The sequence below is a fragment of the Lagopus leucura genome, unplaced genomic scaffold (assembly GCF_019238085.1).
Source record: "Lagopus leucura isolate 7727_CA_CO unplaced genomic scaffold, USGS_WTPT01 Super-Scaffold_100012, whole genome shotgun sequence".
NCBI lineage: Eukaryota > Metazoa > Chordata > Aves > Galliformes > Phasianidae > Lagopus > Lagopus leucura.
The window spans coordinates 20984152-21011098 of NW_024962267.1; the positions used below are offsets into that span (position 1 = coordinate 20984152).

Here is a 26947-nt window from a genome sequence, read left to right on the forward strand (position 1 = left end):
ATTTGTTCCACTCAGGACATGTTCCTAGGATTGGAAGAGGAGGAGGAAGGGGGAAAGAAAAGAAAGAAAGAACACGATTTGATGGCATAAATACGTGGGGCAGCAATGCCAGCCACGAAAAGGAGGACTCTCATCATGGAAAAATGAGCCTTCTTCCAGCTCGCTTTAAAAAATTCCTTCGCCTCCGAGCACAGCGACCTCGCCCACGCCGGCACCCACCCGCGGAGGGGCGGAGGAGCCGCGGCGGTGTCGGTGGACCCACAGTGACTCTCCGCGGTCCGCTGCGGCTATTACAGGCGAGGCGTTCCGAAGGAGGAGGAACGTAGCGGGGCGGTTTCCTGACTGCGAGGGAAGAGACGAGCTGGGCTGCGGGAGCCTTGGCTGCTCCCGGCTGCTCCTCCGGGGATGCAGAAGCCTTCGTGATTCGGCCGGTCCCGCGGAGCCTCTATCCTGCCGCATCCGAGGCTTTTTGGAGGAGTTTGGATGAGCCCCTTCTCCAGGTAGGCAGGATTTTCCTCTCTTTTTACAGCATTCGTGTGGCTGTTGATGGTTCTAAAGCCCCAGCCCATGCCTTTGTGGGTTGCGCAGCTATTGCTGCTGCCAGGGACAAGCTGCTAACTTCAGGCGTGCTGTGTTTAGACTGAAACAATACGTATGTTAAGCTTTCGGGAGGGTTTGGGCGCTCTTCAGTGCTGCATTCTAGGTACGTGTGGCCAGAGGTCCAGAAAATCCCTCAGTGGGGGCTGGAGAGCCCACTTTTTCCCTTAACTGAGTTCACCAGCTACTGCAGACTGATGGCAGCGACAGCAGCACGGTATTTTGCTGTATGCTTTGGCTCACCTTTGATTTTCATTAATTTGGAAATAAGATTCAGATTGCAGGCCAGACAAAGCAGTGAGCTGTGCCTCCTACTTCTGTTGATTTTCATCAGCACCAGTTTGGGAAGTTTGGGAAGATAATGGTAGTTACTCCTGAGTGAGTTTGGATCTTGCAACCTTGTTGTGCAGTGGAGGAACCTTTGCTGAGCCCCTGGGCTGCTGTACAGCTCGGCTGCCTCTCCACTCTTCCCCAGTATTCTCTTTCATCTCACTGTGAGTGCAGTGGGAGAGCTGACAAACAGCTTGGACCACCTTTAGCAGCTGGGAAACCTTCAGGTGGTGGGTCAGGCACTAAAATTATGGGACATGCTTGACTTAGTATACAATAGAACAGTATAACATGGCAATATAACAGAGGCTTTGCTCTAGTTTTTTTGTTTTGTTTTGTTTTCTTCCAGTTTTATTTTACTTAACAAAGAGCTGAGTGGAGTGAAATGCTGTCTGCACATGTGGATAGTAATGCAGGCAGTGCCTGTTGGTCATAACCATAACAGAAGTTGGGGCTATGTCAGTGTTAAAGCAGATGCAGCTTGTACAGCTCTCCTGTTTCCATGACCATAAAGCAGCTCCTTTAGCTTAATGGTGGAGCACTGAATTCTCATCAATCTGGGAACAATTTGCTCAGCTGCAATAGGTGTGACTTTGAAGGTGTACCAGGAAGAAATGTCACAAATGGGATAAGACTGACCTTGGGTCTGCCTGGACGGGCACATGAGATGGCCTCTACAGAGCACTAAAGGGTGATGTGACTGATAGTCATTTGTGAGCATGCAGCTAAGGCGCAAGTAAGCCAAAAGGCCGTGCTCCCATGGCATTATGTTTTTGCTCTCGCAGAGAGAGAGCAGAAGTCAAGGAAGAAAAGCATGGCAGAACCAAGTATTCAGACAGAAGGATTCAGCTCCCAATTTGCACTTTCCATCACTTTTCTAGGCCAGCACTTCGTCTCCATCAAATGCCTTAGAGTGCAGTACACCCTTTCCTTAGTGAAACCTGCTATTTCCCACCGAGCATTTCTCAGCAGGAGGTGAGGCTTTTCGGAAGGCATCAAATCTTACAAGATTGGCAATGAAACCACAAGAGCTGTTGGCACCCTGAGCAGCATCACCCACCCCAGTTTTGGAGACCCAGTTTTGGATGGGGGGGAAGAGGATGTGGCAGTTTCATCCCACATCTGTCCACTCCCTCTTAATGGAATCAATGGGTGGGGAACCACCGTGTGTGCTTTCCAAGGGCACACTGTGCTCACAGCCTGGCAGGGATAAGAAGGAGCTTGCATGCAGTGGAGTGGGATAAAGAGACTGCGTGCAGTGACAAAGCAGTGAAGTGTGCCTGGTGCTTAGAGCTGCCTGGATAGAGGCAAGGGCCCTGCTCTGCACAGAGTCCTTCTCACTCGTACACACATGGCAGGAGGGAGGGAGGTAATTAAACCCAGGATGCTGCAATCCATGAGTCAGACACTTGGCCAAAGCCTCCATATGCTCAGCATCTCCAAAAGATGGTGTCTCCAGCTTCCTGAGCTCTGAAATGGTGCTGCCTGAGGGCTCCAAGCTGCCACGAGATCAAGTTCTCCTGCAGCTCTGCTTGGTGGAGGATGAACAGGATGGGAAACTTGTTGTAAGGCAGGAGATAGGAAGTCTTGTATAACCATAATACTCCCTCAGCACTGCAGTAAGTGTGAGGGTTACTCTGAAAGTAATGCCCCCCTTTATTATATTGGCCCGCTGTGTCAGAGGCAGATGGTGGTGTGGCAGTACACACTGAACCTTCCCACCAACGCGCCGTTCCATTCTGTTGCCGTGTGACAGATGGCAGCAGAGGACAGCTGACAGGGCAGTATGTCCCTTATGTAAAACCCAGCTGAGCATTTGTTCTCGCAGGCTTGTTAGCATGCGCATGAACCTTAGCAAGGTGGAAGGCAGTCAGTGCTGTAAGGATATTGGCAGCACTGATGGTAACTGGTCTTCTCAGCATAAATGAGTCTTCAGAATCCTGTAGCGTGATGCATCTTTCAGTGTGAACTAGATTGGGATGTGTCCAAGCAGGAAATAACTGCTGAGCAGCCATGAGGAGGGAGGTAGGGAGGTGCAGGGGGAGCTGAGTTGTCTGTGCTCTTCAGATAATGCCATTTTCATGCAACTGAGGCAGAAGTGTAGCTGCACTGCTAGCTTGCCCTTCCCCTGCACTGATGTGACCTCTCTAAGGAAGGATGAAGGCACTCTCAGGGGCCATTCAACCTCTGGCATTTCCAAAAAAAAACCCCAAACGTTTAAAGAAGATCTCAGAAGGGCTGAGGCCTTCTCTTCTTAGCAGAGAACATTCATAACCCTTTTTGTCTTGAGTTGACCCTCAAGCAGAAAAGTAGCTATGGCAGTACATGGTTCTGTGCTGTGAAGCTGACATGACACCTAGTGTGAACGTCCTCTAGACGTAAAGGTGAGCATTGGCTCTTCACTCTTGAAAATTGTTGCTGGGGTTTTGTCTGTGAATATAATTTCCAGTCCTCAGTTCCTCTGAACACTTACATGTATTCCCAAGGACTTCTCAGACTGAATCTCATAGGCAGAACTAACATGAAGCACTGTCTGGCTTTGTATCTTCCTGTCAGAGCTAACAGCTCGAACGTTGTGTATAACATGGAACTTCTGTTTTCCCACAGGCATCTCAATGTTGAGAAGAACTGCTGAGATGTTCCACCAAGCCTTTCTATCCACCCTTCTTTGTGTGGCACTAGTTCCACTCCACGCTCAGTTTGATGATGAACCTGTTACCTCCTGTACAGGTATTAATTTGGGTGTCTGTCTCCTTTGTAGGCAACAGTCTTACTTAAAGCAATGGATTTGCTCAGCCCTAGAACCTGATTACAAGGAACTGACTTTGGCACATGATACCTCTCCTGCTTCTTTGCAGCACCCTGCCACAGTCATCTGTCTTTCTGTAGGAAACAGCATTCTCCACTTAAACTCTCATTTCTGAGTTTGCAGTGCAGAAAAGCGGAAGGTCTGAGCTCTGCCAGCGATGGCTTCTCCTGGCTGGTGCACTGCTAAATGCCAACCTGTCTCCAGAACTCAGCTGCACGTCTGATGTCAGAAAACAGCTCATTGTGAATTTTAAAATTTTGGCACTTCTCAGTGGCAGTGCGGAAGAGGGGATGAAGGTGTTCAGACTGACTTTTACAAAAAAAAAAAAATAAAGCAATACTTTCAAGATTAGTTGAGAAATGATTAGAGTTTAGGGTTTTAAGTTGAAGGAGGGAAGATTTAGGTTGGATACCAGGGGAAAGTTTTTTATTGTGAGTGGTGAGGTGCTGGAACAGCTGCCAGACGAGGCTGTGGATGCCCCGTCCATCCCTGCAGGTGTTCAAGGCCAGGTTGGATGGGGCCCTGGGCAGCCTGGGCTGGTATGAAATGTGGAGGTTGGTGGCCCTGCATGTGGCAGGCGGGGTGGAGCTTCATGACCCTTGAGGTCTCTTCTAACCTAAGCCATTCTGTGATTCTGTGATTTTAAAGTCTTGGACAGTGAGGACTCTTCTGATCCAGACAGAGATACAGTTTGGGATAGAAGGCAGTTGTGCTTTTTGTGACATTGTAATTGGGTGTAACTCTTTTCAAAATGTTTTTAAATCAGAGAGAGCAACCAGCAGCCTGGCAGGCGGGGCATGTATGTAGTGCAGGAGAGCAAAAGCCATCTCCTTGCTCAGAACTGGCACTCAGTCATCCCTGCCCTCATTTCCTCCAATCTTGGTGGAAATAGCTCCTGGTTAATTAGAGGCGCAACAACCTTTCAGGACACCAAACCTCATGTCCTGTGCTGTGGTTTGCTCTCTCCACAATTCTGTGTGCTCTAATCTACTTGATCCAGGTTTCTAGGGCATAGTGATGAGGGTGCAGCATCGCAGAAGGTGCTGTGACACATTCTGAAAATTGTCTCCATACAGAAAAGACGGATTGCCCCATCAGCGTGTACTTTGTCATTGACACCTCGGAGAGCATTGCTCTGCAGACTGTGCCTATCCAGAGCCTCGTGGATCAAATAAAGCAGTTTATCCCTCGGTTCATTGAAAAATTGGAGAATGAGGTGTACCAGAACCAAGTCTCCATCACTTGGATGTTTGGAGGACTTCATTACTCAGATGTGGTGGAAATTTACAGCCCTTTAACAAGAAGCAAGGACACGTACCTCACCAAGCTCCGTGCCATTAACTACCTTGGCCGAGGCACCTTCACGGACTGTGCTATCTCCAACATGACACAGCAGTTCCAGAGCCAGACGGCCCGGGATGTGAAGTTTGCGGTGGTCATCACCGACGGCCACGTCACCGGCAGCCCCTGTGGGGGGATGAAGATGCAGGCTGAGAGGGCACGTGACATGGGGATCAAGCTCTTTGCCGTGGCCCCCAGTGAGGACGTCTACGAGCAGGGCCTGCGGGAGATCGCCAGCCCACCGCACGACCTGTACCGCAGCAACTACACCATCACGCCGAAAGACGCCCTGCACATTGACGAGAACACTATCGAGAGGATAATCAAAGCGATGGTGAGGGCTGAGCTGTGCTGCCCAGGGTGCAGAACAGGACGAGGGGAGACACCGGGGAGTGGTGACAGGAGAAGGAGCGCGTGGAAGGGTGGGATGGCACCGTGGTCTGGCTTGAGAGAGCTCCTCTACCTTTTCCGAGTCCTTCCTGCACTTATGGGCTAGACGTGGTCTTCAGTATATCTGATTTCTTTGGCTAGGTGTCCCTTGGGTTACGCCCCTGCTCCTCTAGGCAGGATCCGTGCGAGTCCTGGCTGCTGCTCAGGCAGACCTGTGCCCCACCTGGAGGCACGTGGAAGAGATGGCAGCACTAGGATCTGTGAGACTCCCGAGCTCCCTCCCTTCTGAGTAGAGTGATTTCTAGGGCCCCATTTGTGAGGGACCACCATTAACTGAGGATTCTGCTGAGGATGTGGGGGTTGGACCTTGATGGTCCTTAGGGTCCTTTCCAACCCAAGCCATTCTGTGATTAGAGCCAATGGACCTTAGCTGCCTCTTTTCCCTTGCTGTCACACATACTGCTAAGGGTGGGTGTTGTTCTTCTCTTAGAGCTGACTGTCTTAACTGATTTTGTTCATTCTGTTTTCTCCCTTGCAGAAACATGAAGCCTATGCTGAGGTGAGTGAGCAGCACCTGCATCTCATTTCCAAGTTGAAGTTGCTTTGCGTATTGAAGAAGAACAGATTGTACTCCAAAGGAGCAGAAGAGTTTTGCTCTAAGCTGCTTGGAGTGGATTTCTGCCCACCCTGGGATCAGTATGCAGGATGGGAACCCACTCCTTTACCCAGCAGTTGAAATGGCATATGAGATGGTTCCCTTTCTGCCTCCCCCTCATTTGTGATTCTCCTCATGGCAATGAGTTCAAGTCTGTTAAGATGCTCATTGTACCATGCTGGATTTGGTGGCATGTTTTACCAGCGTTCTGCAAGCTAGAATTCCTGCCCAGCCATGTAACAGGGCTTGTCCTACATAGAGGAGTATGCAGAGTGGTTCTCCCAATGGCACACCCTTCTCTGATGGCCCCAGAAGAGCAGATCCATAACACTGTGGCTGACACTTAGCAGTCCTGTTCTTTGAGCTTAGGCCCAGAGCCAAAACCATGATGAATGCACTTGTGACAACTTCAGATTTGTATGCAGGAGCTTTCAACATGGTTTTTGCTGCCTTAGCTTTGAGCCAGATGGAACCAGAATCACTTTTACTGCTGCAGTTATGGGGAGGTGTGGAGAGAGCCGTGGCGCATGGCTGAGTTCTGGGTGCTGGGTGGCTTAGAGCACGAGGCAGCCCAGCAACTACATCTTGTGTTGAATTTGGTGTGTTTCAGTGCTACAAGATGAGCTGCCTGGAGATTGCAGGTCCAGCTGGTCCCAAGGGGTACCGAGGGCAAAAGGTAAGTTACTCTGATGTGTGGGAAGAGAATGCCAAGAGAATGAGGTGGTCTCATTTTTGGGTATTCCTGCGTGGAGCCAGGAGTTGGATTTGATGATCCTTCCAGGTCCCTCCTTTTCTCCTGATGACCATACAAGGCTGATGGACCAGTGGATGCAAAGAGATATCCAAGCATCGACTATGCTGATCACAATCAAGGGCCTTCAGTAACTGAGAAGCTGTACAAGGCCAACAAGAGTGCAGCAAAAATTATTTCCACCTCTCCCACTCCCAACAGCCCTTACGTGTGCAGCCCTCACTCTACCCACAGCCCAACAGAATCCCAAACTCTGTGCTGCCAGGCTGTGTGCTGCCATCCCCAGAACAGCTGCTCCAAGCTTTGTAGAAGCCTGATGCTACTAGAAATTGTCAATGCCTTCCAGTCATCACCAATGATGTGTTTTTCCTTTAGGGTGCGAAGGGAAACATGGGTGAACCAGGCTCCCCTGGACTGAAGGGACGGCAGGTGAGTTGTGAAACCATCCCCATGACACAGTAAGCAGCGCTGCCTGATGCCAGCTGGGGGCTTCCTCTGTGCCCTGCTTAAGGTAACACTCTGTGTCTTCTTTCCTTAAGGGTGATCCAGGTATTGAAGGTCCAATTGGATACCCCGGTCCTAAGGTAAGAGTCACGTAGTCAGTGGCTGTGCTCTTTACTGCCATGGATTTCTGTGTCTTGCTGCATGAAGCCAGGAGATGGACTCAATTGTCCTTACAGGTCCCTTCCAACTTGGGATATTCTATGCTTCCATGACTTTTGGTAAAACACAGGGTGGTTCGGGGTGATTTTCCACTGTTCAGTGTTACTTCTTTTCACTCCTTGGCATTCTCCTGCCCTGGGAAAACCCACAAATCCATCCCCAAGTTGTGCATTTGAATGCCACCATGCTTGGCACATCTTCCTACTCCAAAGGCAGCTGGCCAGCATGGAAGAGTTGTGCAGATCTGCTGCTTTGATGCAGGATGTGGCTTTAAGAATTGTTACTGGCCTTCTTCCTTAAGGGCCTCAACAACATTGGGATCCTTATATTACTCCTCCCTCCCCATTTGCCCATTTCCCAGCTGGGATGACCATCCTGCCAGTCAGCTGCTGCCTTCCCACTGCTCATCCCAGGCACTAACACAAGATCGTCTTTCTTTTCTTTTTGTCTTCCTCCAGGGTGTTCCAGGGCTGAAAGGAGAAAAGGTGAGAAAGAAAAGCCTGCATGGTATGCCTGGGGAAGCACAGCTCTGTGCACCAGCACAGGGTCTGGAGGATAAGAGGAGGAGTTCTCTGGGGAAAGGGGTCCTGGCTCCTCTTCCGTGCAGCAGGGAGAGACAAGGAGGTCACAGAGCCTTCTGCAGAAAATGCTGCATTGAAGGAAGGAGGGGAAGAAAGTCTCTGGCATGGTGAGTGAGCGTGGCACAGGGGTACTGGCTGACTCCTGTCCTCATTTTTCCCTAGGGCGAGATTGGATCCGATGGACGGAGGGTAAGAGAAGATCTTTTCTAACTGGCACGTTGTTACAAATCCTTGAGTGTATCATCAGATCACTGATGACTCTTTTCCCTCCTTGATCCCAGGGCGCAGCTGGTTTGGCAGGCAGGAATGGCACCGATGGACAGAAGGTAACGGCATGGGGAGCTGCACCATCACTGGGCTGGTTTATTTCTCTGTGCCCCTGCAGGTTGTTTTATTTCTCTCATATCCCTCATGTGTTTCTGTGTTCCTTTCATCTCAATCCAGCTGAAGTTTTAAGAGCTTATTTGCACATTATTCTCCATAGCCTGCAGAAGTATTTGAGCTACACTCTGCAGGAGCTTGATGCATAACCCGGGCTGCTCTCCTGCTGCAGGATGAGCGATGTTCACCTGGTGTGGATATTTCATCTCGAGTGCTAGGGCCCCCTGCTGGACACGTACACAGGAACGTCTGCTGAAATGTAGTTTTCAAGGCACGTCCTTGCAGAGCCTGCAGTTTCATCTCTAAGCTGATGCTTTCTCTTAACATGAAAGCCCTAAAGCCACATTCAGGTATCTCCTAACAAAGTCCCTGAAATCCTCTGTCCCCTCTCAGGCGAGTGCAGATGAACATGACCTTCCCATTTTGCATACCATACAAATGTACCAGAGCAGAATAGCCTACATTTATACAATTTTGGCTGGCTTTGCTCACTGGCTAGCACAAACTGGTTTTGTTCTGCACTTTCCCTCATGCCCCACCAAGTGCTTCCTCGTTCTCTGTGTCTGCTCACCACAGATAGCAACACTTCTGCTTAAAGAATACTCTTGCTGCTTGTTCTCTGACTGATCACAGGTATGACCAGTTGATGATGTTAAAAAACAGGAACTGCCGTCAGGAAAAGAATGTATATTTCCTTCATACACGTGGAGTGTTGCTGTCTTTTTCATTTGAATGATCTTTCTCCAGGGCAAGCTGGGGAGAATTGGACCGCCAGGCTGCAAGGGGGATCGTGGTGACAAGGTAGGAATGCTGTATGAAAGAATTCAACATATTAGGTGTGTGGTCCTAGCTTCAGTTGCACATCCCAAAATACATGGTAACAGAGGTCACTGCCTTCGTTTCCTACCTTCTTCATAATCTGACTCCGCATCTGTAATCCTCAGGTCTGTGGTTTTTATGCCTCTTTTCTCCAGGCTGGAAATATGGGATACTTCCCCACATACAGAGGAGCACCTGCTCCCTTCATCAGCGCTAGTAGTTGGCAAAAACAAATTTTCAGTCTCTAGAGAGTGTCTTTGAGTGATTTGATTTATTCTGGTGGTAAAATGCACATTGTTGATATTGCTCTTTGTCTCTTCTCTCTCTAGGGCCCTGATGGCTACCCAGGAGATGCAGGAGACCAAGGTGAAAGAGGAGATGAAGGCATGAAGGTAAGAGTATTCCAGATGGGAGTGGACAGAGGCCAGCAGTAGGGACGGCTGCACACTGTTGCCTGTATTACCTCTTAAATCCTTCACTGCTCACGGAGCCGATGGGTTCTGTCTGCCTGGCTGTTGGACCCTAACACAAACGCAGGAGCTGAGGGAAGGCCCTTGTTGGCCCGGCTCCTTGGGCTCCACGTGGTGCACATCAGTGGTGTGCAGCAACGTTCTAATGATGTAACCAATGACCATTGCTCTCTGTTTGTTTCAGGGAGATCCTGGCCGGCCTGGTCGCAGTGGACCCCCTGGACCTCCAGGAGAAAAAGGGAGCCCGGTATGTTCATGCCAGGCAAAGCTGAGTTGGAAAGATTTACCCTTCTAGCTCTGCGCCTTTGTTCCTCTTCCTATCTGTTTTGGGTAGAAGGACTATGCTTTTCCCTGACATAACTTTGTAACATCCTCAGAGTTTGTGGCACTGCTGGTGTTAGCCTGGTTTTATTCTTGTAAGCGAATTCCAGCTTATGTCCCAGTAGCATTTGGGAAAGCCTTATCCATTTCATTCAGCAGGAGGTTGTTATTTAGGTAAAGAGGTTGGCAACAGGTTATCCCGATAGCCAGTCACTTCAGATAGAGTGTTGGAGGTTGCAGCAGCCCTTAGATTTTGACAGGGCTGGAAGGAAGAGCTGAGATGCCTTTCTCTCAGTTGGTCTCTGTGCAGCTGGCACCTGTGCTCATAGATTTAACTGGTAGGCATGGAGAATGTGTGGAAACGTAAGGTGCATGTTCATGCTGGCATTTGCACAAGGATAGGCTGCTTGGCACAGGACAAGAGATACGCACCTTGACCTCTCTTCTGACAAGTCTGATTTCATTTTCTTTCCCAGGGAATTCCTGGCAACCCTGGAGCTCAAGGACCTGGTGGAAGCAAAGGAAGAAAAGGTGAAACAGGACCTCCTGGACCCAAAGGAGAGCCTGTAAGTGTGTGTCTACTCTGGGCAGTAAACATGCCACAGGAACCTCTTCCAGGTTCATGGATGAGTGATGGACAGGTCATCAGGAAAGGAAAAAAGAAACCTACTTCCTTGATCTGTGAGCAAGGTGGTTGAGAATCACCCTCAAATAGCTTGCCTGCCCTGCCTTCTGCATTCCCTAAGACATGCAGAGCTGCTCTCCTTGTCTGCCATTCATGATAAATCCCAGTAGGAATGCTGAGTGCCTGTCTGGAGTTCACCTTAGCCTGTGTCCCTCTGAGTTTGTCCTGGAAGCTGGCACCAAGGTTGAGGCAGCAAATGATCTCTATCTGGCAGGGAGCTTAAACAACATAACAGCTCAGCTCAGCTGGCACTGTGAGGGCAGAACCCAGATGCTGTAGACCAGTTTGAGTCCCTGTGCAACACCCAGAGCAGGAAGAAGAGCCAGATGTGTCGGAAGTAAAGCAAAGCATTTAACCCTGAAGGAATGAACCGTGTGTGTTGGTGGTCACTGTGGTGAGCACCTCCTGAATGAGCAGCCTGGCTCTGGCTTCCCAAAATACAAAGGCAGGACATGCCCCAAGCAGGGCCATCATGGACACAGGCTCCTTAAGAGGGTGTGGAGGGGGAAGGAAGGGCAGCCAGGTGTCACTGTTTGGGTGGCATCCCTGTTGGCATCCTGTTGATGTGACCACTTTCTGTGTCTGCCAAGGGTCGACGTGGAGATCCAGGAACAAAAGGCAGCAAAGGCGGTCCAGGCACCAAGGGAGAAAGAGTGAGTAAAACATCTGCCCAGACCATTGCAAACGAGCCCAAGATGCACAGGATTGGCATTTGTGATGCTCTGCTGCCCTACCATGAAATACCCAAGGCCAGGGCTGGGAACTGCAGGTGCCAGAGGGCTCTGCTACCACTGTGCCTGCTGCCTGCCTGGCTTTAAGAAGCCGTGACAATCACCTCCAAAACCAGCACCTACAGCCTCCAGAAGTTGATCCAGAGCTGAGTGAAGATGACGGGCAGCAAAGTTTGAGGCAAAATAACATGTTCAGAGGGCATTCCGCCCTGACACTACTTCTCAAACCAAGAAGCACCAGATTTGAGAGCAGTGCTGTCCTTCTCACTGCCATGCACGTAGAGCTGGAGATGTGCCTGACAAGGAATATCTTTATCTTCTGCACAGGGAGATCCTGGTCCAGAAGGTCCCCGTGGCCTGCCAGGAGAGGTTGGAAACAAAGGAGCAAGGGTAAGCCCAGAACAGGGTTTTGTGATAGCTAGGAGGGAGGGAGATATCAGCTTAATGGACTTTAACCCTCATACACATATCTGGCAAGAGAATATTCGTGCAGGATGAGCAAAGGTCTCATCCTGCTTCATCTTATCTGTGTAAAGAGGTGCAGATGGGACACCAGGACACCCCTGTCTCCAGAGGTGCCAGAGCGTGGTGGAGCCCTGAGGACGTGGCACAGAGGGTCTGTACGTATCTGCTTCTGTATATTCTTGCCTCTTTGTTTTGCAGGGAGACCAAGGACTGCCAGGACCACGAGGCCCTACGGGTGCTGTGGGAGAGCCGGGCAACATAGTAAGTCATCGTGGGACATCTGTGTGACTGTGGCCACCTCCCTCTGCAGTGACAGCTAGTCCTGCTGACACCAGCTGCCTGCACTGTCCTACTAAGAGCAGCCTGCATGACCTGTTCCCAAGGAGGCTCAAAAAGCTGCCCCATGGGCATCCAGCTTAGTCGGAGTCCGTGGTTAACCCCACACCTACTGTGGTAGCAGTGCCAGCTCATTCTTCTGGCCCTGCAAGAACGCAGGTGCTGCATCAGTCACTGCCACAGCAACTCCTGGGGGAGGGAGGTGATCTCACAGCATCATCTCAGCAGCCCGTTTCCCCAGCATGGACCCCTGTATGGCCAGGAAGCCACTGGAAATGCCCTGACCCGATCCCCCCAACTTTGTCTTGCAGGGATCACGTGGGGACCCTGGAGACTTGGGCCCAAGAGGTGATGCTGGACCGCCGGGTCCAAAGGTAAAGTTCCTGAGTGCAATTCAGCATTTGAAAAACTGTGTTGTTGTGTAGATACTTTTAAAGTCCATACGCCCTGCTCACTGGCCTGTCTTGGAAGCAGGATGGCTTGAATCTGAGCCTCGCTATGGACAGAGACTTAGTTCTTGCTCTGGTCATGGCAGCTCTGATTATATCTCTCATCCTGCTTAGATTCAGGGTTACCCTAGACATGTGCTGTCCCCAGGACCCCATGTCATTGCTGGGAACAACTGCTCCCAGTGCTTGAGGATCCAGTGCAGAAGCGATGGCTCACTGGAACGTTTCTCCTCAGACAGGGAGTGAAAATAGCTTTGATCTCACTGGCATCGCTAGGTCACAAAAGTTCGAGTTTGAGTTCTGACTTTTCTGACTGAAAATTTATTTATTCTTTACAATTATTTATTTGCTTGTTTACTTCACCAAAGGGTGACAGAGGCAGGCCTGGCTTCAGCTATCCTGGACCCAGAGGACCGCAGGTATGTATGCTCCTGTGAAGGTGTGCACAGTCCAACAACAGCAGAGGAAATCTGTGTCAGTGGAGGTTAACAGCCTGGGAGAAGAAGAGGGGAGAAAGAAAAATGGTGAGGGCCACAACAAAGTGAAGCAGAAGGGAATGAGGAAGTGGCATTTCAGCAGTAGTGCCAGCATGCTGTCCTCATCTCTGCTCCTGGCCCCAGGGGTTGTGAAGTTCTCCCTTTGCTCCACAGCATTTGAACGTGTCCCTAAAGTCCTCATCTGTGTGTTAGAGGTGCTGGGGACCCCAGCCTCTCTACAATGACTGGGATGTGGCCGTGCCCACCACCCCAGCCATCACTCCTGCTGTTTAGCTTTGTGCCCCTCATCGCAGACCTCAAAGAGAAGTGTGAAGCCCATCCACTGCTGTCTCACCCTTTCCTCTTTCCTCACAGGGTGACAAGGGTGAGAAGGGGCAGCCAGGGCCCAAGGTGAGTGCACCTGTGTCCTTCATCTGTTTTTGGACTGGCAGAAATGCCAAGCAGGGCAAGTGGCTGAGGATCCGGTCCTCTTGCAGGACCTTCCCTGCAGCTGCAGGGCCTGTGTGCGTTGTGCAGGCTTGTCTCTTTTCGAAATATGTTTTGCAAAACTTCCTTGTTCTTCAGTCAGTGCCTGTGTAAACACCAATTATTTGCTTTGCATGAGCCGCTGGCTTAAAGGGTGATCCTCTGGGTCAGGCAGGCCTGAGTTCCTGATGTGTTCACAGCCGTTGTTCCTTTGTCTGAGAGCATCCACATGTGCTCTTTGGTGAATCTGTTTTTCTCTTCCTCAAACAGGGAGGAAGGGGTGAGCTTGGACCAAAAGGAACACAAGGAACAAAAGGAGAGAAGGGAGAACCGGTAAGCAGATTTTTGTGTTACCAGCACGTGCCTGCTTGTGCATACCATGGATGTGTGGTGTTGAGACACAGAATGAGGAACTGTGTGCTGTTGTCAGTACTGTGTGCTGCTGGCATATGCATTTAGATCTCCCCTACCTGACCAAAGCAGCCACATCCCAGAAATGGCCCCTATCTCCCAGCACAGCAGCAGCAGGCTGGTGAGCATGCTTGGCAGGGCTGTGCCTGATGAGTGGGTCAGGAGGAGCTCCTAACAGCAGCAGCTGCACCATCAGCTGCGACAGGAAAATGCTCAGTCCTTCTTTGTTTCCCTTCCAGGGTGATCCTGGCCCAAGAGGTGAACCTGGATCCCGAGGCCCAACTGGTGAAGCAGGCCCAGAGGTAGAGTACCGTCCTGTTGCGTCTGAGCAGATGCTGCAGCTCCCTCCTCTTTTACCCACCCTCCTTAGAGCAGCTCCTGTGCTGCTCTGAAGCTCAGAGTGCCAGCTGGTCTCCCCGCAGCTGAAAGGGATGCCAGCCCTCAGACGTGTCCACTGTCTCCAGAGAGGCTTTCCTTCCCTGACAGACCTCTGTACTAATCTAAATTTTTTATGGGGCTGACGTCTAGCTCCCAAAACCTGTGCCTGAAATCCCTATGCTCTTCTTACAGGGGACCCCTGGCCCACCGGGAGATCCGGGCCTGACTGTAAGTAGGACTTCTCTGTGCTCTTCCACGCAGGGACAACCTCGGTTTTGCCACGTGCAGCCTGAGATTGAGGCAGGGTGTACCATTCCTGCCATTGCTTGGCACGGGAGACACAGGGCAGGATTGAAGGCATCCTGCCATGAGCAGGGCAGGAGTGGCCTGTGACTTCCCAAGGGAGCCAAAGGAAGGGGAGTGGGTGGCTGGGGAGAAAGGTGAAGGAGAACCTTTCCCCTAGAGGGGGCAGGGACTCACCCTGCACGTTTTTGCTGGCAGGACTGCGACGTGATGACCTACGTACGAGAGACGTGCGGATGCTGTGGTGAGTGAACTGTTGTCTTTCTTCAGAGCTAAGGGCCAGCATCGGGCAGGGGGATGTCAGCTCAATGGACAGTGAAAAGGGATGGCAGGAACCCTCTGCCTTTCTGTCACCAACGTCATGGTAGGGGCAGCCACGCTTATGTTAGAAAATTCAGCTCTGCCATTGCCAGTATACAGTTTCATGGCCCAGATGATAGGCTAGCAAGATTAAAAATGCTGACAGAAAGACATATGTATCATTCCAGTGCTGTTCAGCTGTAGACAGCACCACAAACCCCGTGGATGCTTGATGTTGTATTGAATGTCTCCCTCTTCCCGCAGATGGTCTCTTCTTACCCCGTGGCTCTTGTTTACACCACTGTAAATCACCTTTGTGATTTCTTCCTTCTGCCCCTCTCTCCAGACTGTGAGAAGCGCTGCGGTGCCCTGGATATCATGTTTGTCATAGACAGCTCAGAAAGTATTGGTTACACCAACTTCACTCTGGAGAAAAATTTTGTTGTGAACGTGGTCAGCCGGCTGGGCTCCATCGCCAAGGACCCCAAATCAGAGACAGGTCTGGAGTGTGTATGGGGTGGAGCTGGTGGCATTAGTGGGGATGGGTAAAAGAAGGGGGTCTTGGATCTTTCCAGCTTTCATATTTGTATGTAGCTGCCGTGGTTTGCATCTGTCTGTGCAGCATTTTCACAGCAGTTCCTGCTCTTCCCTTCCCAGCTTTGTAGGCCAGTTGGGCAGTTCTTTTCTAACATGAAAGTATGCTGACTTTCTGCACTTTTCATTCAAAGCCAAGTGATGCTGATGCTCCGTTGGCAGGTGCCCGTGTTGGGGTGGTTCAGTACAGTCATGAGGGGACCTTTGAAGCCATCAAACTTGATGATGAGCGCATCAATTCACTGTCGAGCTTCAAGGAAGCAGTGAAGCGCCTGGAGTGGATTGCTGGAGGCACCTGGACGCCTTCTGCTCTTCAGTTTGCTTACAATAAGCTCATCAAAGAAAGCCGTCGAGAGAAGGCCCAGGTGTTTGCTGTAGTGATCACAGATGGACGCTACGACCCTCGGGATGATGACAAGAACCTAGGGGCTCTTTGTGGCAGAGATGTGCTCGTCAACACCATTGGCATCGGGGACATATTTGATCAGCCAGAACAGAGCGAGACCCTGGTCTCCATTGCCTGCAACGAACCCCAGCGAGTCCAGAAGATGAGGCTCTTCTCAGATCTTGTGGCGGAGGAATTCATTGACAAGATGGAGGACATGCTCTGCCCAGGTCTGTATCTTTCTTTGCACTTATGGGAACTGGAGTTTTCTAGCAGTGGGATTTGTGGACGGAGAGCGTATACAGTGTATTGCAAAGATTGCAGAGAGGCTGTGTCCCTGCAGGTTGGCCAGTAGCTCTCAAGGTGGGTCATTCATGATGGGTGGGCTGAACTTAATGTAGCCCTGGATAAACTTTCTCAGATAAGGGCCAGACTTTGGAGGCTGCTGTCATTTCCCTTTGTGAGAAACCTGGATCTGTATCTCTGAATGCAAGAACTGAAGGGAGGTGGTAGCATGTCATTCAGTTTTCCTTTTTTTCCTTTCCTTTCAGATCCACAGATCGTCTGCCCTGAGCTGCCCTGTCAGACAGGTAAATGTTACAAGTAGCTTTGTGCCATGTGCACACAGTTGTAGGTCCAGGAGCTCGTGAGTGGGAGGGGATGTGCAAACCTGTTGCTTCCTTTGCATGGCTAGGAGTTTGGGAAATAGTGTTATTGTACATCAGGAAAGTTCCATGTTTTCATCCCCTGCTCTTTCCTGTCCCTCTGAGTTCTCTTCACAGGTAGGTACTAGCACACCGTGTTTGCACACGAGCATTGCTCAGTTCTGATTCCTGCCCAAATTCCTGGGTGTTCCCAGGTTTTGATCTCCAAATTTAACAATGAACTTCTCACTTCCTCTGTATCTCTGTTGCATACCATGCCAAAACCCCCTTGCTACAACTCTTGCCATCCAGAATATAACTAGCAGCACTGGGCAAGATGCTCCTTGTGAGTGATGAAGGCAGAGCAGCGGGTATAGAGTCTGTAAAACAACACTGTAGTGGTCTGAAAGCTTTGGCTTCTTTAACACTGGCTGTGTTTTAATTAACAATTAACTCAGGGTATTGAATCAAAGGAAAAAATTGGTAAGGATACTCTGGTATAGAGATGGCTGCTGCTTGCTGAAGGTGATTCTACTTGATCAAATTTTGCTTGTTAAAGGACAGATGGACTCCTAGAGAAACTGTCTGTCTGTCTTTGCATCTGTTTAAATACAATAGATGCACTATTTGCTGATATACACAAAGCTTACCGGGGACAAAATTTTGCCAGTTCTTGCAATTTTTACCTCTACTCTTGCCATGAAAGCCCCTGCTTCAACTCAGTATTATACAGAATCTCAACGTTAATTTTCAAAGAAGTGCCTATGTTTCCATACAACACAAAGGGGAGGAGGTCCCAGAATGGTCAGCAATCTGAAGACAGAAAAGCTGGAATTGTTCCTGACTAAAAGCTCTGACTGCTACACTAACATTCTCAGTATTTGCACCTCGTAATGCAGGGAAAGCAATGCCAAACTGATGCTGAGCTATCAACACAAACTCTGCAGTGATTTCTGAGGAGCTATGTCCTGTGGATCCATGCACAAGGAAGAAACTTCTCCATGCCACTCTAGAGACTGCTCAGGTGTCTTCAAAGGTTTTGGTCTTTGTAGCCGCTCCATTTCTAAGGAATACTGTAGGAGAGAAACTGACCTGAGAGGTTGAGCATTCACGTTTTCCAGGGCTCTGACCATCAGAGCTCTCCAAAGCAAGGCAAATTTGGCTATCCTTTCCCTATAGTGCACTTGGGAGTCTCTGTTCCTGATGCAAGGTGAGAACAGTTTGCTGGTACATGATTTACAATGGGGACCAGATCAGAAATGGCTGTTGGTAGAGCTCAAGAAGGCATCTGAGAGTCGAGAAGGCATTCCCTCTTGGGTAATGCTTCACACCATGCCATAGGTGGGCCAGACCAAGTGCAGAATCTACACCTGTTCCCCAGAGGATAAGGGAGGTGGAATGATGTCCCATGGCGGATGTTTAGGTGTGGACCTCCCATGAAAGTGCCAATGCATCCTCCTCAGCACAGGGAAGTCACCGTGGTGTGTGAGGATTTGTGGTAGGCCTGGTAGGCCAAGTTTTAAGTCATACTTAGGGACTTGAGAGCCTTTGGTCAAAGCACCATCTGCTGCATTGGGTGGGCCATAGTGCATTGCTGCCATCATCTAGAAGGATTTGCAATGACTTCATTTGCACAATGGTAAGGAGAGGTGTTGGGTGAGCGGTGAGGAAAGGAGTACAACAAAGCCTGGCGATTCTCTGCTCGTTGTTCAGCTTCCTGGTTTTTTTTCCTGAGAGCTTCAGAAGTTGGTGCCAATTCATATGCAACTTTTGGGATGGAGATGGTGCCCTTTGAAGGATATGTGAGTGAGTTTCACGCATACCCAATGCACGTGTCCAGCTGCAGACATGTTAGATAGATTCAGATCTATGCTATGAGCTATGCTCAGTCCTGGTCATGGGCCTTAGCTGTCAGAATTGCAGTCCTACGACCTTAAGAGAGCTCATGCCATGTACCCTAGCTCCAGCCTGTGTTTTGTCAGTAGGATATGGAGATGGACAGCTATGACCTGCACCCAGCTTCCTCCTTACTGCCTTGTGGAGCCAAGCATGTCACCACTGAGTTCTCATCTGCAGAGGAAGGCATGCTGCCTCCCTGACTACAGAAATCCACATTTTCCTCTTTTCAAGGCGTATGCTTGTCTCCCTTGAATCTTCCCTCAATTACTTTGGTGTTTACAGGATGCTGTGGTGTTCCTTGATTTGGCTCAGGTAGGGTCAGATGCTGAGCAAATCTGAACTGACCACTTGCTTTAATAGAAAGTGCATGATGCTCTGTGAGGCTCTTTCTAACCTGTGCAAAAGGCTTGGCTTTGAGCTTTGGGATTTTACTCAAATATCATGGCAACAAGATCAGGTGGAAACTGAGGTTCTCAGGGTCCTGAAGAGTCTGGGCACCATGCAGGAGCACTGTACATACAGGATGGTACACCCACCCAAAGCATGGTGGACTAAGCACTGAGCAAGTTCGCCGTCCCTTTGATGTCTTTCTGTCCCTCAGCATCGTGTGTACAGTTTGCATGTAACAGAGTTCAGAACTACTTGGTGGCTGATCTCAGTGAATCCCATATGCAGCAAGAAGTTGGATTTTATGGCCCTCGTTGTAATGAACATTTTCTCCATTGTGGATACGCTGAACTAGTAAGGAAGGAGGGAGCCTATAAACAGGAGGGGAGTCCACTCTTTGAAACGGTAGATAACCGCAGGACAAGGGGAAGTGGTTTTAAGTTGAAGGAGGGAAGATTTAGGTTGGATGTCAGGGGGAACCTCTTTACAGAGAGTGGTGAGGTGCTGGAACAGCTGCCCAGAGAGGCTGTGGATGCCCCGTCCATCCCTGGAGGTGTTCAAGGCCAGGTTGGATGGGGCCCTGGGCAGCCTGGGCTGCTATGAAATGTGGAGGTTGGTGGCCCTGCGTGTGGCAGGGGGGTGGAGATTCGTGATCCTTGAGGTCCCTTGCAACCTGGGCCATTCTGTGATTCTGTGAAGGAACTGGGCAGTTAAGTTTTCACGTCATTTTCTTTGGTCTCTTAATCAGTGTGTTACATTATGTCAGCATGATTCTCATGGTTCCTTGATCATACTTTGACAGAAAGTCAGTTGCCTTGCCACTATTGTCAAATACAGTTCAGGCATTATAAGATGCAGTAACTGGATCGTAAGCATATTGAATTCGTTTCTCAGCAATATGCACTTGATTGTCTTTGCTTACGTATGCCTCTGCTCTTCAGGATTTAGTAACTCCACATTCCCCAGGTCAGATGCCTCAGGCAGAAATCGTATGCAAATCATAGAATCATGGAATGGCCTGGGTTGAAAAGGAGCACAGTGCTCATCCAGTTCCAACCCCCTGCTGTGTGCAGGTCACCAACTAGCAGCCCAGGCTGCCCAGAGCCACATCCAGCCTGGCCTTGAATGCCTGCAGGGATGGGGCATCCACAGCCTCCTTGGGCAACCTGTGCCAGTGCCTCACCACCCTCTGGCTGAAAAACTTCCTCCTAATATCCAACCTAAACCTCCCCTGTCTCAGTTTAAAACCATTCCCCTTGTCCTATCACCATCCACCCTCTTAACAGCAGTTCCCCCTCCTGTTTATTGGTTCCTTTCAAGTACTGGAAGGCCACAATGAGGTCTCTGCAGAGCCTTCTCCAAGCTAAACAAGCCCAGTTCCCTCAACCTTTCTTCATGAGAGAAGTGCTTCAGCCCTCTAATCAAATGCTTAGTTCCTCTCCAGCCCATGGAATCGTAGTTGCACAAGGGTCTGTACTCCATCCATCCCCTCTCTGGGGTCCTTTCCTCATCACCAAAGCAATGCTCTGTGCCAGCTCCCTGTAAGGGCTGTTCTGCAGTGTACTGACAGCCTTCCCTTCCTCATGGTTGATCTTTGGCTTCAGCCTTCCTGTGAGAGGTACAGCAGCAGTTCAGTTTCAGAGGGGGATCCACATCCCACCCTGGGACATGTATTCCAGTATGACTGTTGAGATATAGATACTGAGAGTTAAAATCTGACTTTGGTCTTTACTTCTCTGTCCCTCGTTAGTTCTGTTCCCTTCTGCAGCATGCATAGGAAAGCCAGGTAGCATTCGGAGAACAGCCATTGCTAGAAAGCCCTGAAAATATTCTTTTGACGCTCACTTGCAGATGACAGGAACCCTGGAAATGTAAACCCACTTATTTTCCGCCCCATGGAAGAGGGAGTCAACATAAATATTCCCAGCACCATACATTCGATCGCCCAGTTCCTAAACTCCACGCGGGAAACGCAGGACCCCAGAATGTACACCCAGCTGGTGGCCACTTTGGCCTTTACTGCCGAAAAAGCCAAGTTTGCCACTGGAAATGAGCGGCAAGAATGGATGGACCTGTTCATTGACACCTTCAAAATGGTGCACAGCGAGATTGTGGGGGACCCAGAAACCGTGCTAGGGCTTTGCTGATGTCTCCATTCTAGGCAACATGAAGTGCATGGAGGCAGGGATTGAGTAGAGATGGAGAATTGTTCGGAGCTGTAATTTTCTTTCAAGTGCCTGTTTGGCAAGGAGGGCAGGTACATTGGCAGAAGCTTTTATTTAGGAGAAAAAGAGGCAGTGACATGGCTTGGCAGGGCTCAGCCAGGGATGTGACACAAGAGGCAGGCCTCTCCAGCTTGGCTGGCTGGTGAGCATGGCAGCTTTCCCTTTGCCTGCTGCTTTTCTGCAGGGGCAGTGCCAAGTGCTGGCGGGACAGTGGCACTGCCTTGGTTTCTGAGCCAGACATGCTGCTGCTCTTTCTCTTCGTGCTCCTGCCCTGCTCTGGCAGCGTAGTGCATCTCAGTCCTCAGCCACACGTGAGCGAGGGCTCCTGCACAGAGTGCAGCACGTGTGGCTGCAGGCAAGAGCAAGTCCCTTGTTTGCAGACAGCCCAGCAATGCTCTTTTCCCACGTTTGTCTTTACTTCTGAAGCATCTTCTGTGCTGTTTTGTTGTGTGTTACTGTGAAGGCTCTCTTTGGGTCCCGGAAAGCATTTTTGTGGCAAGATTGGCCAAGCAAGGTGCACGTCCTCTCACCGTGGTGTTTCTGTACAAGTGTTTGCTAGGTATCATAGGGTACTGAGGGGAAAAGTAAGGAATATGAGAGGGCAACTCCCAGCTTTCCATCGTGAGCAGGAAAACTTGAGTTCTTCTGTCAGAAGTTGTATATACTGTGTGCACATTTGCTTGTGCACTTGCATTTCTTTTGTCTTAATTCACAATGTGTGCTTATTCATATCCAGGAGACAGAGGTTATATAGGACCAGAAGGTCCAAAGCAAAAATCCACAATTGCACAAACCTCTGTGATATGTCACATAAGCTATTTAAAAGCAAGTATTTAAACTTGATGCAGCACAGTCAATGGAATCCATACCCAGTGCTAGTTTGGTTCAGGGAGACTATAGAGCCACTATTTGTGCTGTGGATAGGTTTGTTTAGATGAGGAGGGATACTTCCATGCACTCTACCACCACTGATTTCCAGAAAAAGTCAGACAGGTGTCTGCCTTTTGTGTCTCTAGAGTATCTATTGCTCCCTACGCAAAAGTGTTTACTGCCAGCAAGTGGATTTTGCAGCCTCTCTATCTGATGTGGTGTTATTGCAATAAACTATACTGAGCAAATGTCATGAGCAGAATTGAGATTTACAGTCTTCAAAAATGTGGTTGGGCTATAATGAACTGGTGTGTAAGGTATGTGAAGGGGAGCCAGTTGCCATACCGTAGCCAAGCTCAGAAACAACTGGAACAAAGAGCTTGCCCACTTTGAACATTTCACAGTTTTATTTCAAAGTCCTGGGCTTATCAGTCTAAGTTAGAATTTGTCCAGTGACAGACAATGTGGTATTTGTGGGGATTAGGTATTTTTACCCTATGATCAGCATGTGACTTAGCCTGCTGGGTGCAACTGACATGACTGAATTTGGAGGAGCATTGTGTGAATGCGTGGGGCTGCTCTGCACACACATGTCATTACTGATGGCAGGAAAATGGATGTTATCTCTGCAGTTCTGCTTTTTGAGCTGCTTTTGTTAGCCTCAGCTGTTGTCTGGCAGTCAGAATGCAGTACAGTGAGTTGCAGGCTTTGCTCTAAGCAGCACCAGCAGGATTAGTGCTCCAGTTAAAAGCATGATGTGAAGATTTTAGTTGGCTTAATCTGTGGTGGTGCTTAACCACTTCAGCCACGTGCAGTTAAGGACAAGAATTTTGCTTCTTGCTGCAGGAAAGGGAACTTGGGTCCATGCCCCTCAGAAGTGAGAGCAAAGTATAACTGAAGCATGATTCTGAACAGGACAAACCCAAGGTTGTGCAGCCACTGCACTGGCCACTATGAGGAGTTTCTCTAGGGTGCACTCCTGCAGTAGACACCGGTAGAGAACTGCCTGGAGAGCCAGCCATGCATTATGCGTCTTTTAGCAACCTGGTCTTGTTGTGGGGGGGGGATGGGGTGAGGAGTGGAGGGAGAATGGGAGAGGGTTGGAGGTCTTTAAGGTCCTTTCTCAATTCAAGCCGTTCTGTGATTCTATTATTTTATGCTGTTGCTGAAGCTTCGTGGAGAGATGCTGATGTCTGCTTAACTAGGAGTTCCTAGCATTTTCTGTAGGTAAATTTAGGGTGGGATTGGGTAGCACATGCTACACACCTATTCAAAACATAGACAAGCAATGGGGAAGATGGGCTGGTAGCACTTCTCTGGCACAATATGCAGGTCTCTCTTCCACCCACTAGCTTCCATGCTTTTGTAGACCCTACCCAGACTTCAGGTGGTTGAAGGGGGTATGCCTTTCCACCTTTCCTTTTCATGAGCAGGGGAGCATGCAGGCACTGCCAAGGCAAAATGTCCTTGTAGCAGCAGCACTTGTAAACTGGGAACTGCAGCATCAATGTACCTATAGACATCGTGTCTCAAACAGGTGAGTGCATAACTTTATTGCTTTAAAGGAGAAAAGTATTGCAGTTGAATTTGGAGATATGAAATTCAGAAAACTCGTATGGAAAAATAATGTCACTTAGAGACTGCTTTCTCCTTAAGACAGAATTGACACTGCAGAAGTCTGCTGTTTACAGTAAGTCAGCGCAAGCAAGCACCCTTCAAGACATGCCACCATATACATACATTTTACAGTGTGGAGGGGCTAAGAAGAAACACAGGTCTGCACAGTTGGGGAATATGAAACAAAAGCAACTGCAAACTTTTGCAGTGCCCAGCAAGATCGGATAAAACACATGTGCTAGAAGTTCCTGCGCCACGGGTGTTTTATCATAGATAAAAGTGGTGTCAATAGTCTGTGAACTCAACCTCATGCATCATCAGGGAGCACTATCCCACATTGCTGAATTTATGTTGTCTGCTCTGTAGTCTGATTCTCTTGTCGTTCAGCTCACATACAGAGCTACAAAATGCTCTGTTTCAGCACTCTGCCATGCTGAATGCAGCCCCAGGTATCACAGCGCTCAGCACTGAGGAAGCACTTTGTTAAGTTGGATTTGTTCACTGTATGGAAATGGAATGTGATAGTACTATCATAAAAGCTGTCCCTCAATGCCAGAAGTGGGTGCTCAGGTTGGAGCTGCTCCAGAATAACCTTGTCCTTGCCAGTCATGCAGCACTACATGCAATGTGCTCCAATACTTCACCCTTCCAGAATTCAGAGTGAGCAACACGGAACTGCTCTACGGGGCACAATAGAGCTGTTGCCCTACTGCCACCATGGAGGAATACCCCATGGTGTATGTCATGTACGTGTCAGTGTTGGCTTTGTAATCGTATTCCTGACCAGGTCTTTCATAGAGAAGGAAACTCAATCACTAGAATGGAAGAAGGACCACCTAAGAAGATATGGAACTGTTTGTTGGGGAACGCAGACAGACATGGAATGCATTACACATAAGCACTGCAAAGGGACAAGAGAATTGTTCATAACTAACACCAGACTTGAAATACTGCCGTTTTCTTGTGCCTTTTTTCCTGAGTTTGCTCACTGCCTGCTTTGTGTTGTTCTGAGTGACTGAAGGATAATGTTCCAACGTGTTTCATTCTGGTCTTTGTTGTGTATTTTAAAAGCTGCTTTATGACAGGTGAACCAACAGGAAGAGATTCTTGTTTTCTGAGCATATTCCTTGACCTTTATAATCTCCTCAGGAATTAGTGACAGCTGATTAAACAAATTTGGGTGCGGGTTATGAAATCAGCTTTCACCCTGCAAAGATTTGTGCAGAGAGGAACCTGAAAGTAGGCCACTCTATAAGAAATTACTGAGAGGTATTAAAGCACTGTGTGCTATTAATCTCCCTTTTAGATGATAGCACTGCTCTTTGAAGGTGGGTGTAACTCTACAGCTGAAATACACAAATGCACAGAGCTATTTAATGCTTGGTTGCTTGTCTTAGCCCCCAGAATTACAGTTTGTTAAGACCTCATGCCCAGGAGCTGAGGGAATAAGAAGCAAAGGTTATCAGCCACAGAGGCAGGCTTTGGAAACATGATGGGGCTTGTTTTTCTCTGTAGAAGGGTACGCAGAGGTGACTCCAGCCCAAGCTGCACAAGGCACAACCCAGCTTTCTCCAGTAGGCTTTCTTATGCTCCCAACTTTGTTTTTTTGTTTCTCCTGCAGAGCTTGCAGTAGCCCAGTGCACACAGCGTCCCGTTGACATTGTCTTCTTGCTCGATGGCTCTGAAAGAATTGGGGAGCAGAATTTCCACAGGGCACACCACTTTGTGGAGCAGGTTGCCCAACAGCTTACGCTGGCCAGGAGAAACGACGACAACATGAATGCGCGGATTGCGCTGCTGCAGTACGGCAGTGAGAGAGAGCAGGACGTGGTCTTCCCGCTCACCTACAACCTGACCGAAATCTCCAACGCCCTGGCTCAGATCAAGTACCTGGACTCATCCTCCAACATTGGATCGGCCATCATACATGCCATCAACAACATTGTGCTCAGCCCAGGAAACGGTCAGCGAGTTGCTCGGCGCAATGCTGAACTCTCCTTCGTCTTCATCACTGATGGCATCACGGGAAGCAAGAACCTTGAGGAGGCCATCAATTCCATGAAGAAGCAAGACGTCATGCCCACAGTAGTGGCTCTTGGGAGTGACGTAGACATGGATGTCCTGTTAAAGCTTGGCCTTGGAGATCGGGCCGCCATCTTCCGGGAGAAGGACTATGAAAGCCTCTCCCAGCCGAGCTTCTTTGACAGGTTCATTAGGTGGATATGTTAGTTGAGTGGAGTGCACATGTCCTCCTGTCACCAGCATACATCCCCCAAATATTACCTATTCTATTTTCTTCTCTCTGTATGGTTGCTAGCAACTCTGAGCTGGCCCAGAACAGTTCATACACAGCTACCTTCTGGGTCCTCCTCTCTAACCGAAATCCAGACCTCTTTCGAGTTTTGTGATGAAGTCACATATCTTACATTTATGGTGCTAATTAAATCCAAGATCTAAACAGGATACAGAGCCATATGAAGTACATCTGTAAAGCTTTACACACACCAAGTTATGCCTTGTGTACCTGCTGTTATCCTAGGAGGGCTTATCAGAGAAGCAAGAAACCTCTCCAGTTTTGCAGGACAGATGATCGCTTCCTGCGTCAAAAATTCTCAGTATCCTTTGAGGAGCTTTATTGTTTTGACATTGCCCGTTCTTTAGCAAGCTCTTTTCCCAATTATATCATCCTTTTTGTTCTCTTGGGACTTCTGCCCCTGAGAGCACTGAGCAAGTTTATGACAAAGCATGTGCTGATTGAAATGGTCGGCACTTACTTTCTTTTTGCATCACCCTTCATCGCTTGCTCCTTTTTGTGGGAGCAGCAGCATGGCTAGAATTTTTGCTGCCTTCAGCAGCTGTCTGCAGGTGTTCCTTTTGGTCCTCTATCAATCCTACATTTCACAAGCCAATTGAAAGACCTGCATTTTCCTGCGGGCTCTATCTCCTTTGCTTCTTTCTGTCCAACCTTCACCAGAACCTGTTCATTTATTACAGCACCTTAAATCGTGGCTGAGAAGGGCAGCGTACCTCCCAGCACCTCACAAAATACTGAGCAGCACATGGAGCTGCCCTGGTGTCACCCCAAAGTGCTCAAGGTAACCGTGGTGCCTTCTTTTCACCAATCTGCTGAGCAGTACCCAGATTTGAACTTGAATTGTGCTGTCTGCAAAAATAAACAAATAAACTCTTTTCACCCTA

At 49.2% G+C, this 26947-nt stretch overlaps 1 protein-coding gene across 2 annotated transcripts; it reads left to right on the top strand.

The window, feature by feature from the left end:
• The first annotated feature begins 306 nt into the window (after positions 1-306).
• Positions 307-26947, top strand: COL6A2 (collagen type VI alpha 2 chain). Of its 2 annotated transcripts, none has more exons than XM_042874531.1 (28): positions 307-500; positions 3535-3657; positions 4813-5411; positions 6006-6026; positions 6733-6798; positions 7249-7302; positions 7413-7457; positions 7995-8021; positions 8280-8306; positions 8399-8443; positions 9246-9299; positions 9647-9709; positions 9972-10034; positions 10585-10674; positions 11384-11446; positions 11852-11914; positions 12188-12250; positions 12637-12699; positions 13143-13193; positions 13626-13661; positions 14007-14069; positions 14387-14449; positions 14718-14753; positions 15027-15072; positions 15475-15627; positions 15885-16337; positions 16659-16697; positions 20889-22394. In XM_042874531.1, the coding sequence occupies exons 2-28, from the start codon at positions 3543-3545 to the stop codon at positions 21182-21184; spliced, it is 2757 nt and encodes a 918-aa protein (XP_042730465.1). In that variant the 5' UTR covers positions 307-500; positions 3535-3542; the 3' UTR covers positions 21185-22394. The 2 variants fall into 2 exon arrangements, with proteins under 2 accessions (XP_042730465.1, XP_042730464.1); XM_042874530.1 differs by lacking the exon at positions 20889-22394 and adding an exon at positions 25371-26947 and having other exon boundaries at positions 313-500.